Raw genomic sequence first — 14,057 nt, forward strand, 5'->3', positions numbered from 1 at the left:
CTCAAATTTAGATAGTGCTCGCGAAAAACATATGGGAGATAACTCTGTATTCCTAGTTTTGATAGATTCGCGTTGGACTGTAGCGTCCGGTCAGAGAGATAACTGGCGATAGCCGTTGAGCGATGACTGATCAGAATGTGTTGAACTGTGAACAAAGAAGTATAGTGGCGATTCACAACAACAGCGGATTTTCTAACTTGTCTGCAATGTTGTAGATACATATCTGAACCAAAGCTGAAAGAAAAATGCTGTTACTTTCAACACGAAGGCCCCTAAACAATGCAAAAGCCTTCCTAAACTTAATTTCACAATGTTGACGATTGTTACAATATAAAGAACAAACCGAATCATGAATCAGCCCAACATGTTACCTATTGTTCTAAATCTGTCCTTGCCTTTGTGCATTTATGAAGGGAGAACTTAGCTGGATGATTGATTGTGTGTGTGTCTTACCCGATTGATTAGCAACAACATGTAGCGATAAAACAGATCTTCATCTTACTAATTATCCTGTTTATCAGCTGTAAAAATGTACAGAACCATGACATTCCTTCGTGTTACTGAAAAGATATAAATGATTTATATGATTGTGTTTATTTGAAAGATTTCAAGGGCAGCTTCAACACAAAGTGGGGCGAGTTTGCGCCGGACAACGATGGGATGTCAACTTTCGCCAATGACAATGCTAAACTCTTGCAAAGGATGGTAAGCTATTCCAGTAAATGAATTGAGTGTGAGCATACTGCACAGTGACCACCCCCACCCCCTTTTAAGAACGTCCTCCTTTTAAGATCCTTTTTGCATATAGACAAGTTTTGATTTGATTTGATTTTTAAGATATTCTGCTTTTGACTATTGTAAATTCACCTCCATGTGAGGACTACCTCCCATTTAAGAGACCTGATTGTCTCAATATTTTGGTGATCTGCATGGTTAATCTAAACTGGAATTGACTTCTCTAATACACGTCATAAACAAGAGGCGAAGCCATCAAGGCTCACGTAAGAAATCGACAAACAGTAACACAAACTCAATCACTCCGTCACGCACGCACGCACGCACGCACGCACGCACGCACGCACGCACGCACGCACGCACGCACGCACGCACGCACGCACGCACGCACGCACGCACGCACGCACACACACACACACACACACACACACACACACACACACACACACACACACACACACACAGACACACAGACAGAGAAAGAGCATAGGTGAAACTGTGCAAGAAAGCGAGAATCTAGATCTGTCTGTCTGCATGTAGCCTACTCACAGGGACACGACTGCCGACTAGTCTCGGCCCGCTCAAAATAATAATGACCGAGACTTTCAGTACTTCCTTCGCGTGACGTCTAACCCTCTTGCGTCATAATGTAACGTCAATGTAATGTGACGTCTTCAAATGTTAGAGTTTCTACACATACACACGCACGCACGCACGCACATACGCACGCACGCACGCACGCACGCACAGACAGACAAAGTTACGATCGCATAGGCTACACTTACGTGAGCCAAAAATATTAGGCAGATGTTTGTGACGATAGGCCAGTTTTTGTTAAACCATGTATATAACTTGAAAGGCTTTGCATTCCCCTACCATATTCAGCAAACAGATTGATTTTACATGAAGTGGTGTTTCTGGCAGCGTCACTTATGTTCTCGCCTTAATTTGACCTGATTATGTTTCTGTCTGTTTACATTCTCTTTTGTTTAATGTGACAGATTCAAGATGTCTACGGACTCACCATTTTCAACGATCGAGTCAAGTACGCTTCGGTCAATGCAAATGGGTTCAGGTAGGACAAAATCAGTGTTCTTCTTCGAGCTTCTTCTTCTTCTTCTTCGGCGTATGGCGGTTGTGTCCCTCAAAATTTGATCCCTCTTATGAACTCGCAATTTGGCGCTGGTCTTCTACAGTTCTCCAAAGTTTTGCATCGGGAGTTTTCCTTTCTGGCCAGGTCAGGTCGCGCAGGCCGGGGGGGGGGGGGGGGGGGGGGGGCATAGAGAGGGCACAGTTCACGGGCCGAAAGTTGTTCTTTTTTGCGGCAAGTTTGCAAATCTGTTGTAGCAATAGAATGACCAGGGGAGTAGCTGTCGTAGCTTTACGCCGTACGTTGCACACTCCGCACGCTTCATAACCAGAATGTTTTGAGTTTACGCTGTTTGTTGGCTTTGCGCATATATGCGTAAAGCCGCTGGATATTCGTCAAGACCTCGGCCCCAGAGCAGGCTGATTAGATCTTACAACGAAACGTGCAGCAGGTTGAGTTACTGTCGAGAGTAGAGAATCAACAAACCATGTTCGTACTTTGCCTTTGAGGAAGCTACGTTTCATCGGTTAGTACATATTTACAGACGGGCTAACAGAACGTTAGCCCGTCTGTAAATATGTATAACAAATTAAAAGATGTACAGACAAAATGAAAATTCTAGGTGTATACTTCTGTAATTATATGCGTGCGTCAAAAGTGAAAGAGAATTGGGAAGAGAGAGTGAATGTTGCAAAAAGGCTCATCTGCGTGTGGGAGAAAAGGAATTTGAGCATTATTGGTAAAGTCTGTGTATTCAAAACGTTTATTCTGCCACATTTTGTCTATATAATGCAGGCGCTGATTGTACCAGACGACGTTCTAACTGAAATTAATAGGTTAATGTTTCGCTTCGTGTGGCGCAAAAAAGACTGCAACAGAAAAGCATTTGAAAAGGTGAAAAGAACTGTTTTATGTAACGAAGTAAAGCAAGGTGGATTAAATATGATTGATTTGCGTCAGATGCAGTGTTCCTTTTTGTTTAAGCTGGGTTGTGAACCGAACTCTGTCTAATGAAGACCAGAAATGGTCATGGCTCCCAAAAGCACTGTTTTTCCGTTTTGGGAGTCGCTTTGAGTGTGTTTTTTTTGCGAACATTAATAGCAAACCATTTAAAGGATTGGACAGTATTAAATCGGAATTTTGGTCCGCTGTGTTGAAGGCATGGCTTGATAACAATCAAGTCGATAATAATGGTAATTCTGTTTCCGGTTTGTTGTGGAAAAACAAAGATATAATTTGTTAAGGAAACCCACTCTTTTCTGCGGATTGGATTAAAAGTGGTATAATGTATGTGAGCGATGTGTGTGAGAATGGACGTTTTTCTACCTATGAAGAAGTGTGTGAAAGAACTGGCTACACTGCAAATAGATTGCTTGAGTACAATGTTGTTCGAATAGCTGTACATATAAACGATGTAAATTGTTCAGTCTGTGACATTCCGACCTTCTGTGGGAAAAAAAGTTAAATCAGTAAAAGAAATTCGAAAGATTCTGGTAGGAAAACAATACAGCCAACCCTGTTCAGAAGGATTTTGGAGAAGAAAATTAGGATTTGAAATTGACGAAAAGAATTGGAACTTAGCAGCCACTGTCACTAGTGAAGTTCGATTACGTGTACTGCATTGGAAAATATTGCAAAACATTTATCCAACTAATGTTTTATTGTGTAAAATGAAAGTGAAGGCTGATAAAAACTGTACATATTGTAAGGATGAACTTGATGTATTGGAGCATTTTTTCTTTGAGTGCCCAACAGTGCTCAGGTTTTGGAAATATATTGAAATGTACATTTTAGTAAACATTGGTGAAAGAATTAGGTTGAATGTTACAGATGTGCTTTTTGGTATAAAAAGTAACAGCAAAAATATGAAGAAGATTAATCACATTATTTTAATCGCAAAGATGTGCGTAAGCATTTTTAAAAAAACCGAATCACGATTAACACTGGAAATTATTTTTGGAAATCATGTTGTTTTGAGATTTCGTTAGTCTGTAGTTTTATTAATTAAAAACAAATTATTGTTTATTTTCTTTGATATAATGTAAAGACAGCCGTACATTATGATGCGAATATTGTTTTAAAAAAAAGATCAATATATGATGACATATGATCATTTTGATGCTACACATGTTGACACGTATATTTTTTTCACGTGTGACTATTTTTAGTCCTTTTGTATAATGTACAAGTTTTTCTGAACCGCATGTAAATGAGAGAGTATGTGTGCAAACAGAAAATACAGTTACCATGTTTGTTATCTTGTGTTTTATTAATTGAATAAAAAAAAAAATTAAAAGACAACATTCGGGAAATATTTAAAAAGTTCTAATTTGCGTGCATAGTTTTAATCGACGCATTTGAGCTTCGGAAGACCATGTCCAAATCATTCTCGCGTGTGCATTCATGCTTATAACACGCAATCTCCGATTATTAAGACCAACCAAAATCGTTCTTGATTACATTCCCATGTTCATTTAAAAATCAAAACCAACAAATCCCAAAGCCACCTGCTCAATGTGCTGCGAACAGATGCCATGTTTATAAAGCATTGTGTGCTATTACAGGTCACACTTTGAATGCTAATTTATGGGGGAGGGGGGGATTAAGAAGAGATCTGAGATTGATCTGAAATTGTTCTCATTCTCACGTTTTTCACGTGCCTTTCAGCAAGCTGCCACTCAGCGACGTGGTTAGTGTCTCTTTCGTGCTAACAGTCACACAGCCACAGACTCAGTCCAGTCAGCCAGACATCGGGTTTCGCTCCAAGAGAACGGCGCAACTTTTCCACATCAAAGCTTCGGACTTGCGATACCAATTCCGGAAAAATCTTCAGACCTACCTGAACTCTGCAAGATTTTCTGAAGCGGAGAAAAGACTGGCGCGCAGAATAGACGAGGATTCTGTCTCCATTTGGCAGGAAGTCACGACAACTACACCACCAAGATCCACGACGACCACAATGGCGCCTCAAGAGCCGCCATTTGAGTGTATGTTGATGAAAGTCATTGTTGGGATTTTCTTTTTCTGTATGTTTCTCGTTCGGTCTTTGACTATCATCCAGCACCCCTCCCCCTTACATATTAGCTCACCGTATACATGCACGCTGTGTTTGAGATGGACTGGACTTGTTGACTCTGCAATATCTTAAACTTTCTGATACATGGTCGAGTTAAAGTAGTTGATCGTTCAGCTCCGCCATATTCAGTGTTATCCTTTCTCTGTGTCATTCTCTGTCTCCCTCTGTCTCTGTGTCATTCTCTGTCTCCCTCTGTCTGTGTCTCTGTCTCGCTCACTCACTCACTCACTCATTCACTCACTCACTCACTCTCGCGCCCTCTCTCTCTCTCTCTCTCTCTCTCTCTGCTCCCCTCCCCTCCCCTCCCCTCCCCTCCCCTCCGCCTACTTCTTCTCCTTCTCCTTTTTACATTTAGTCAAGTTTTGATTAAATGTGGGGTTTTTTTTGTTTTTTTTTGCCAAGCACACCATTGTGGGGCTTTTAATCAGTAACATGCATCCGTCTACAATGTATCATCATTCATTCTTCAACTTGTATATTAAATATGTAAATGGCAAGTATATTAGACATATATATACAACATTAGGACATAACCGACAGACGGACAACATACCGTTAGCCTACAAATAAGGCCAGAGCATAACATGACATGCAAATTACACTACTGATAAAAAGAAAGAGACTAAATGTTTTAACATAGAGGGGGAATCGAGACGAGTGTCGTGGTGTATGTGTATCTGTGTGTGTGTGTGTGTGTGTGTAGAGCGATTCAGACTAAACGACTTTTCTCTCATTTCTCATTTCTCATTACTTTATTGTCCCATCGCTGGGAAATTCGGGTCGCTTCCTCCCAGTGGAAAGCTAGCAGCAACGGGGTCGCGCTACCCAGGTGTCTGCGTGTTTAGGTGTATTCAGCCACCTGCACTTATGGCAGAACGACCAAGGTCTTTTACGTGCCATTGTGATGACACGGGGGTGGGACATGGCTTCCGTCTCTGGGTCTGCACATAAAGTTGACCCGTGTCCGTCCCGGCCCGAATTCGAACCTGCGACCTTTCGATCACAAGTCCAGTGCTCTACCAACTGAGCTACCGGGCCCCTCGATCTAGACCGATCTTTATGACATTTGACATGTGAGTTCCTGGGAATGATATCCCCGGACTTTTTTTCTTTTTTTCCATAAATACTTTTGATGACGTCATATCCGGCTTTTTGTAAAAGTTGAGGCGGCACTGTCACACCCTCATTTTTCAATCAAATTGGTTGAAATTTTGGCAAAGCAATCTTCGACAAAGGCCGGACTTTGGTATTGCATTTCAGCTTGGTGGCTTAAAAACTAATGAATGAGTTTGGTCATTAAAAATCGGAAAATTGTAATTAAAATTATTTTTTTGATAAAACGATCTAAAAACAATGTCATCTTATTCTTCGTCATTTTCTGATTCAAAAAACATATAGATATGTTATACTCGGAATAAAAACAAGCTCTGACAAATAGAAATATGAAAATTATGATTAAAATTAAATATCCAAAATCGATTTAAAAACAAGACGTTTTTACATTTAGTCAAGTTTTGACTAAATGTTTTAACATAGAGGGGGAATCGAGACGAGGGTCGTGGTGTATGTGTGTGGTGTGTGTGCCTGTGCGTGTGTGTGTGTAGAGCGATTCAGACCAAACTACTGGACCGATCTTTATGAAATTTTACATGAGAGTTCCTGGGAATGATATACCCAGACGTTTTTTTCCTTTGTTCGATAAATACTTTTGATGACGTCATATCCGGCTTTTTGTAAAAGTTGAGGCGGCACTGTCACACCCTCATTTTTCAATCAAATTGATTGAAATTTTGGCCAAGCAATCTTCGACGAAGGCCGGACTTCGGTATTGCATTTTAGCTTGGTGGCTTAAAAATTAATTAATGACTTTGTTAAAAAAAATACATTTTTTATAAAACGATCCAAATTTACGTTCATCTTATTCTTCATCATTTTCTGATTCCAAAAACATATCAATATGTTATACTGTATTTGGATTAAAAACAAGCTCTGAAAATAAAAAATATAAAAATTATGATCAAAATTAAATTTTCGAAATCAATTTAAAAACACTTTCATCTTATTCCTTGTCGGTTCCTGATTCCAAAAACATATAGATATGATATGTTTGGATTAAAAACACGCTCAGAAAGTTAAAACGAAGAGAGGTACAGAAAAGCGTGCTATCCTTCTCAGCGCAACTACTACCCCGCTCTTCTTGTCAATTTCACTGCCTTTGCCATGAGCGGTGGACTGACGATGCTACGAGTATACGGTCTTGCTGAAAAATTGCATTGCGTTCAGTTTCATTCTGTGAGTTCGACAGCTTGACTAAATGTTGTATTTTCGCCTTACGCGACTTGTTTTTCTTTTTTTCGATTTATGTCCTTGATGACGTCATATCCGGCTTTTTGTGAAAGTTGAGGCAACACTGTCACGCCCTCATTTTTGAACCAAATTGGTTGAAATCGTGGTGAAGTATTCTTCGACAAAGCCCGGACTATGGTATTGCATTTCAGCTTGGAGGCTTAAAAACTAGTTAATTAGTTTGGTCATTAAAGTTGTCATTAAAATCGAATTTTCACCAACAGATTTAAAAATGATTGCATCGTATTCCTCAATTTCTCCTGAATTCAAAAATATATACATATGTCATGTTTACTATAAAAATCTGCTCAGAATGACAGAAAATAGGTTAAGTAAGTACTGTGTTTCCACGCTACCCGGAGACGAGCGTGAACCGTCTCTATTTTGGGTGTGGTTAGTCGAGACTATCTTAAATATAGTCTCGGCGATGACTGTCTATTCTGTTTATCTGTTACTTTAATTAATGCCGACAGCTTGACTAAATGTTTTTATATCGTTTCACGCGACTTGTTAACTGCTTCTTTTTTCTCCTCAGCTCTCTCAGGTCTCATTTTTTCCCTCTAACGTCTTTGTCGTCGTCCTCCTATTAACTCCCTAACCCCCCCCCCCCCCACACACACAAATATATATATACATAAACCTCCTAGCTGTCTCAAAATATCCCCTTCGACGGACCTTCAGCGGTTCACAGAGCGGAAATAAACAAGCATTCGAGACTTGGGACAAAACTTCCACACAAGGAAAACCGGTTTACAGCTCACATAACTTGGGACCAGCCAAAAGTATCCCTACATGGCAGGTGGTCTGGCTTGCCAGCAATATTTCCATAGAGATTACAGACAAAGGAAAATCAGGACAATTATGTCCTTTTCATGGGAGGTGTCCTCTCAAAAAGAAGCTGTTATTTTCGTTTAAGATGTGCTCTCATCGGAGGGACCTCACAACGCAGTTGGAGTTAAAATACAGACACAACAGTGCATCTCATAGATACACCATTTATTCTTTCTTTCTGTGTTGTTTATAGCGTATCAGTGCGGGGAAGTGCGGACCCTCCCGAGCGGCCTCCGCATCGTGGGGGGAACGGAGGCCGAAAAAGGGATATATCCCTGGATTGTGATGCTTACAAAAGATGGCAAGTTCCATTGCGGAGGAAGCATTCTGGATCCTCTGCATGTCATCACTGCTGCGCACTGCCTTGCACAGTGAGTGAACATCATTCCTGTATATCTCTTGTCAAGATATTGTGTTTTCTTTTAAGATTTTAACCTTTTAACAGGACATCAATATTGTTCACAAGATTAGAAGTGATATGTGTGACAAGTTATAAAGGCTTTTTATAACCATCTTCATTTCACTGTGACCTAAATGTAAATAGTTTCAAGCACGGAGACCATCACAGAGTAAAGTTTACTGGAGAATCGTGTTGTGTCCATGACCCTATTATTCCGATCGTATTCCGATCCATGTTTTATACATACTATTTAGTATATTGCACCCTGGGAGTCTTAGCACTTCCGCCCAGCACTCAACCACCATTCACAACCATGTGCCAAACCTGAATAAATATCAAACAAAACACACGAGCTGTGTTGATTCCCTGTTATCACTGATAGCGGACGAATGAAAGATATTACACTGGCGACGAGGATATCCGAGTGAGAACAATGGCTGCTGCTTTACCATCGTTCGAGAAGTTCAACGTTTTCTCTGACGAACAATCTGCCGGCGTCAGGTGGAGAAGGTGGGTAGCACGTTTCGAAAACTTACTCTGTGCGCTTGACATAACAACAGATGCTCGAAAGAAGGCATTGCTTCTCCATTTTTGTGGTGACGAAGTGTACAACATTGTAGAGTCTTTCAGCGAGGAGAAGAAAGGAGCTGGTGCTACGCGTCAGGTTGAAGGACGAGCAGTACCAAACGAGTATGTTACACTCAGAGATTCATTGACCGAGTACTTTACCCCCAAGAAAAACACTGCATACGAAGTGCTCCGGTTTCGAAAGTCGACCCAACTAGAGGGTGAATCGATAGATACATTCCACACCAGACTGCGAGCACTCGCATCTACATGTGAGTTCCACAACAATGATCAAGAGATACTCACTCAGATTCTACAGGGTTGTCACTCACAACGTCTAAGAAGACGAGCTCTGCGTGACAATTTTGACCTAGACCATCTGTTAGCAGAAGCTCGTGCTTTGGAACTTTCTGAGACTCGTGCTGTAGAAATTGAGGGATCAGTCAACGCGCTCTCTATCAACAAGCAGAGAAGATATTCTCAGAGTCGTGGATCACATCACTCTCGCAGTTCACAATCACACTCACAGTCCCACAAGGATAGTCACAAGGATGGTCACAAGGATTTCAAACGCACGCATAACACGGCTTCAAGCAGCAAGACATGCTTCTACTGTGGTGGACAGTTCCCACATAAAGCAGGATGTCCAGCGAAAGGGAAGACATGCAAACTTTGCGCAAAAATCGGACATTTTGCACGTGTCTGTAAAAGCCAAAAAGTCAGACACGTGGTGGTGGAGGATACCACAGTTTCCAGAGAAGTTGGATGTGAGACGTCAAGCGACGAGTCAGTTTTTGCTGTAAAACAGAAGACAGCGATTCATAAGACACCGGTCGTCCACGCGACCATATGCGACACCCAGATACCTTTCATAGTCGACACAGGTGCGACAGTGAATGTTCTTTCCTGGAGCGTTCTCAACAAATTACGCCCACAAGCAACACTTCACAATCCATGTCCGCTCATCTATGCATTTGGATCCAAGACACCACTTCCGATGAAAGGTTTCTACATGACTGACATAACTTTTCGCCAAAAGACAGTCAACGCCAAGATATACATAACGGATACAGAAGGTACCGGAAATCTCCTGAGTGCCGAGACAGCCCAGGCGCTGAAAATCATCCAGTTTGCTTTTTCGACAAGCTCGCCAAAGATCATCGCTGATGACTTTCCTTCACTGTTTAGTGATGGAGTCGGCAAAATCAAGGACGTGAAAGTGAAACTTCACATTGACCAGAACATTCAACCTGTGGCACAACAACATAGGCGCATTCCATTCCACGTGCGTAAAGATGTTGAAGCCGAACTGGAGAGATTGGAACGTCTCGACATCATTGAACAAGTGCAAGGCCCTACCCCATGGATCAGCCCAGTGGTTGTTGTTCCAAAGAAGACTGGAGGCGTGAGGGTATGCATCGACATGCGAGAAGCAAACAAGGCGATTTCAAGAGAAAAACACCCCATGCCAACAATGGATGATCTTGTAGCAGACCTCAATGGATCTACTGTTTTCTCAAAACTTGATATGAGAAACGCCTACCACCAGCTGGAACTTGAAGAGAACAGCAGGTACATCACAACGTTCACGACCCATGTTGGACTCAGAAGGTACAAGCGTCTACTTTTTGGTGTCAACGCGGCATCAGAAATCTTTCAAAACACCATTGCTGGTCTACTCCAAGGCATCCCCGGCACAAGAAACTTGTCAGATGACATCATCATACATGGCAGAACACAACAAGATTATGACGAAAGTCTGCGAATAACTCTACAAAGACTTGAAGAGAACGGTGCCAGACTAAACAAGGAAAAGTGTGTCTTCTCTGTGAATGAACTGACTTTCTTCGGTCATAAGTTTGGCGAGAAAGGAGTGTCTGCAGATCCTGAGAAGGTGAAGACCATCACAAACACGTCCGCACCAGAAAATGTCAGTGAGGTGAGATCATTCCTCGGGATGACACAGTACATGTCAAGATTCATCCCCGGCTATGCTTCAATCACAGAACCCCTCAGGAAGCTGACAAGAAAAGAGACTGTGTGGAAATGGACAAAAGAAGAACAACAAGCGTTCGACAAGCTCAAACACTCGTTGACAAACACTCCTGTCATGTCGTACTTCAGCCAAACGGAAGACACAACAGTCTTGGTTGATGCTAGCCCCATTGGACTTGGAGCTATTCTGATGCAGAAGAACAAGGTCATCTGTTATGCCAGTCGAGCACTGACAGACACAGAACAACGCTACTCACAGACAGACCGAGAGATGTTGGCGGTTGTCTACGGAGTAGAACATTTTCACCTGTATCTTCATGGATCTTCATTCACTGTAGTCACCGATCACAAGCCGCTTCTTGGAATCATGCAAAGCCGGAAGCCGACAACAGCCAGAATTGAACGGTGGAGGTTGCGACTGATGCCATACAACATGACCCTGATATATCGTCCAGGACGAGATGATCTAAATCCAGCAGACTACATCAGCCGCCACCCTCAAACGCCACCAAAACGGGAAAACGCTGGAGAAGAGTACATAAGGTACGTCACCAGAAACGCAATCCCCAAAGCAATGACAGTACAGGAAGTGAGAGATGCCACTCAACAGGATGACACGCTAGAAAACCTGATATGTGCAGTTCAGTCAGGACGATGGGACTGCAACTTGACAGAATACGCCCGATTCAAAGATGAACTCTCTGTACATGATGGCGTGATACTACGAGGACACCGACTGATCATTCCCGCAAGTCTCCAACGAAAAGTCGTTGAGATTGCGCATCAGTCTCATCAAGGGATAGTCAAAACCAAGAAACTGATCAGAGAAAAGGTCTGGTTTCCAGGAATCGACAAGATGGTAGAAGAAATCGTGAAGACATGCATCCCGTGTCAAGCATCCTACCCTGGCCCATCTGTCCGAGAGCCCGTCATTCCTACCCCTCTTCCCTCAGAACCATGGGTTTCCATAGCAATTGATTTTGCTGGTCCGTTCCCCACAGGTGATTATGTGATGGTTGTCACCGACGAGTACAGCAGATACCCTGAAGCAGAAATCATCACGTCCACATCTGCTGAAGTTGTCATCGCGAAGCTGGACGAGATCTTTGCGAGGCAAGGTTTTCCCCAAACCGTAAAATCAGACAACGGTGCTCCGTTCCAGGGACAAATGTTCTCCAACTACGCGTCCATGTGTGGTTTTAAGCACCGGAAGGTGACTCCCCTGTGGCCTGAGGCGAACGGCCAAGCTGAACGCTTCATAGAAACATTAAAAGCCAACATTCGAGCTTCAAAAGCAGAAAATCTGAACTGGAAAAAGCAACTCCAAATCTTCCTCCGTCTGTACCGAGGGACTCCACACAGTGCAACACAGGTCTCTCCCTTTGAGGCGCTACATGGCCGCAAAATGAATATTGGCCTTCCCAACATTGCACCTGTCAACCCCACCCCTCTACATGCCCGACTTGCCCACAACGACAACGTCAGCAAGCAGAAGATGGCTTCATATGCCAATATCCACCGTCACACAAGTCCGTCACAACTCCAACCTGGTGATCGGGTGCTGGTGAAGCAGAGAAAGAAGAACACTCTCACAACCCCCTTCCATCCCCGTCCCTACACCATAATCCAGAAAAAGGGCAGCATGATCACTGCACAGCGTGGTGACCAACATCTCATCACCCGCAACTCGTCACATTTCAAGCAGATCCAGCCTGGTCCCCTTCCTGAAGCCGAGGATGAAGAAGAGGAGGAAGAAGACGCCCCGCCGTCCGTTGCTCCTCCCTACACACCCTCCAGTGGACCACCACAGTATCTGACATCTCCAGGAAGACGCCTGTCAACAACGCAGCCCGCTGCAGCAACGCCCTCGCCTGTCCGAGCTACACCATCGACAGCCGAGATGTCCGGCATTGCATCAAGGCCTGCCCGACAACGTCAAGCACCTACACACTTAAAGGACTACGACTTGACCTAGACATGATTTGCTGACGATCATTTTCATGTGCTGACAATCATTATTTTCATTCTTATTTTCATTCATTCTCACTACAGTCTGAGTATTGACATACATATGACGACACAAGTGGACAGTGAACAGTATATGTGTGATTTAATTCTATCAGATATTCATGCACACAAGCACATGCAAACACACTGTAGAAGTTCCTGAAGTTTTATTCTCTGGACATTTGCGTCAAAGTTTTCAAGACAAAAACGTGTTTAGCCTGTGGACAATTTCTACCGTAGAGGAAAAGAAAGAACTGTAATTTCACAAGAACAATATTTTTTAAACAAAGTGCTTTACAAGAACAATGTTATTTTTTTGAAAACTGTTATTGTTACCTAAATTTCCGAAGACTTCTATCAAGTCAAGTGTTTGCTCAAACAAAAACAGAGTTAGAAAATTTGTCTGAGTATACCCAAATCTGCTTATGACCGGAATGCTCCATTTTTGTAAAATCCCAATTAACTTTGTAATCCTAAGTTGAGGAGGAATGTTGTGTCCATGACCCTATTATTCCGATCGTATTCCGATCCATGTTTTATACATACTATTTAGTATATTGCACCCTGGGAGTCTTAGCACTTCCGCCCAGCACTCAACCACCATTCACAACCATGTGCCAAACCTGAATAAATATCAAACAAAACACACGAGCTGTGTTGATTCCCTGTTATCACTGATAGCGGACGAATGAAAGATATTACAAATCGCATCAACCATGTTTTTGTTTTTTGTGCTTTTTTAAAAGTGTCGATGTATAATGGGAATAAACGTTCATGCAGTCACAATGTGCCAAATCCTGTGTCAGTCACACAAAGAGAGTAAAATGCAACACCCTGAAGTACCCAAATTGTCCCTTTCCCAGAGAACCTAAGTGCTATTGGACTGGCATGGTGAACACAAACAAAGAGAGTAAAATGCAATGCCCGGAAGTACTCTAGCTACCCCCCCAAAAAATTTGTTTTTGTTTTCCCAGTGAACCTAAGTCCTATTTGTCTAGCATTGTGAACAC

At 42.5% G+C, this 14,057-nt stretch overlaps 1 protein-coding gene across 1 annotated transcript in view; it reads left to right on the plus strand.

Moving 5' to 3' along the window:
• LOC138981430 (uncharacterized) overlaps positions 1–14,057 on the plus strand; it is a 59,367-nt gene that overhangs the window by 15,820 nt on the left and 29,490 nt on the right. Inside the window, exons 5-8 of the mRNA XM_070354344.1 lie at positions 605–705; positions 1,737–1,810; positions 4,493–4,812; positions 8,272–8,449. Coding sequence (XP_070210445.1) covers positions 605–705; positions 1,737–1,810; positions 4,493–4,812; positions 8,272–8,449 — 673 coding nt within the window. The remainder of the gene's footprint in view (positions 1–604; positions 706–1,736; positions 1,811–4,492; positions 4,813–8,271; positions 8,450–14,057) is intronic.

Source organism: Littorina saxatilis, linkage group LG12 (genome assembly GCF_037325665.1).
Source record: "Littorina saxatilis isolate snail1 linkage group LG12, US_GU_Lsax_2.0, whole genome shotgun sequence".
Lineage (NCBI taxonomy): Eukaryota > Metazoa > Mollusca > Gastropoda > Littorinimorpha > Littorinidae > Littorina > Littorina saxatilis.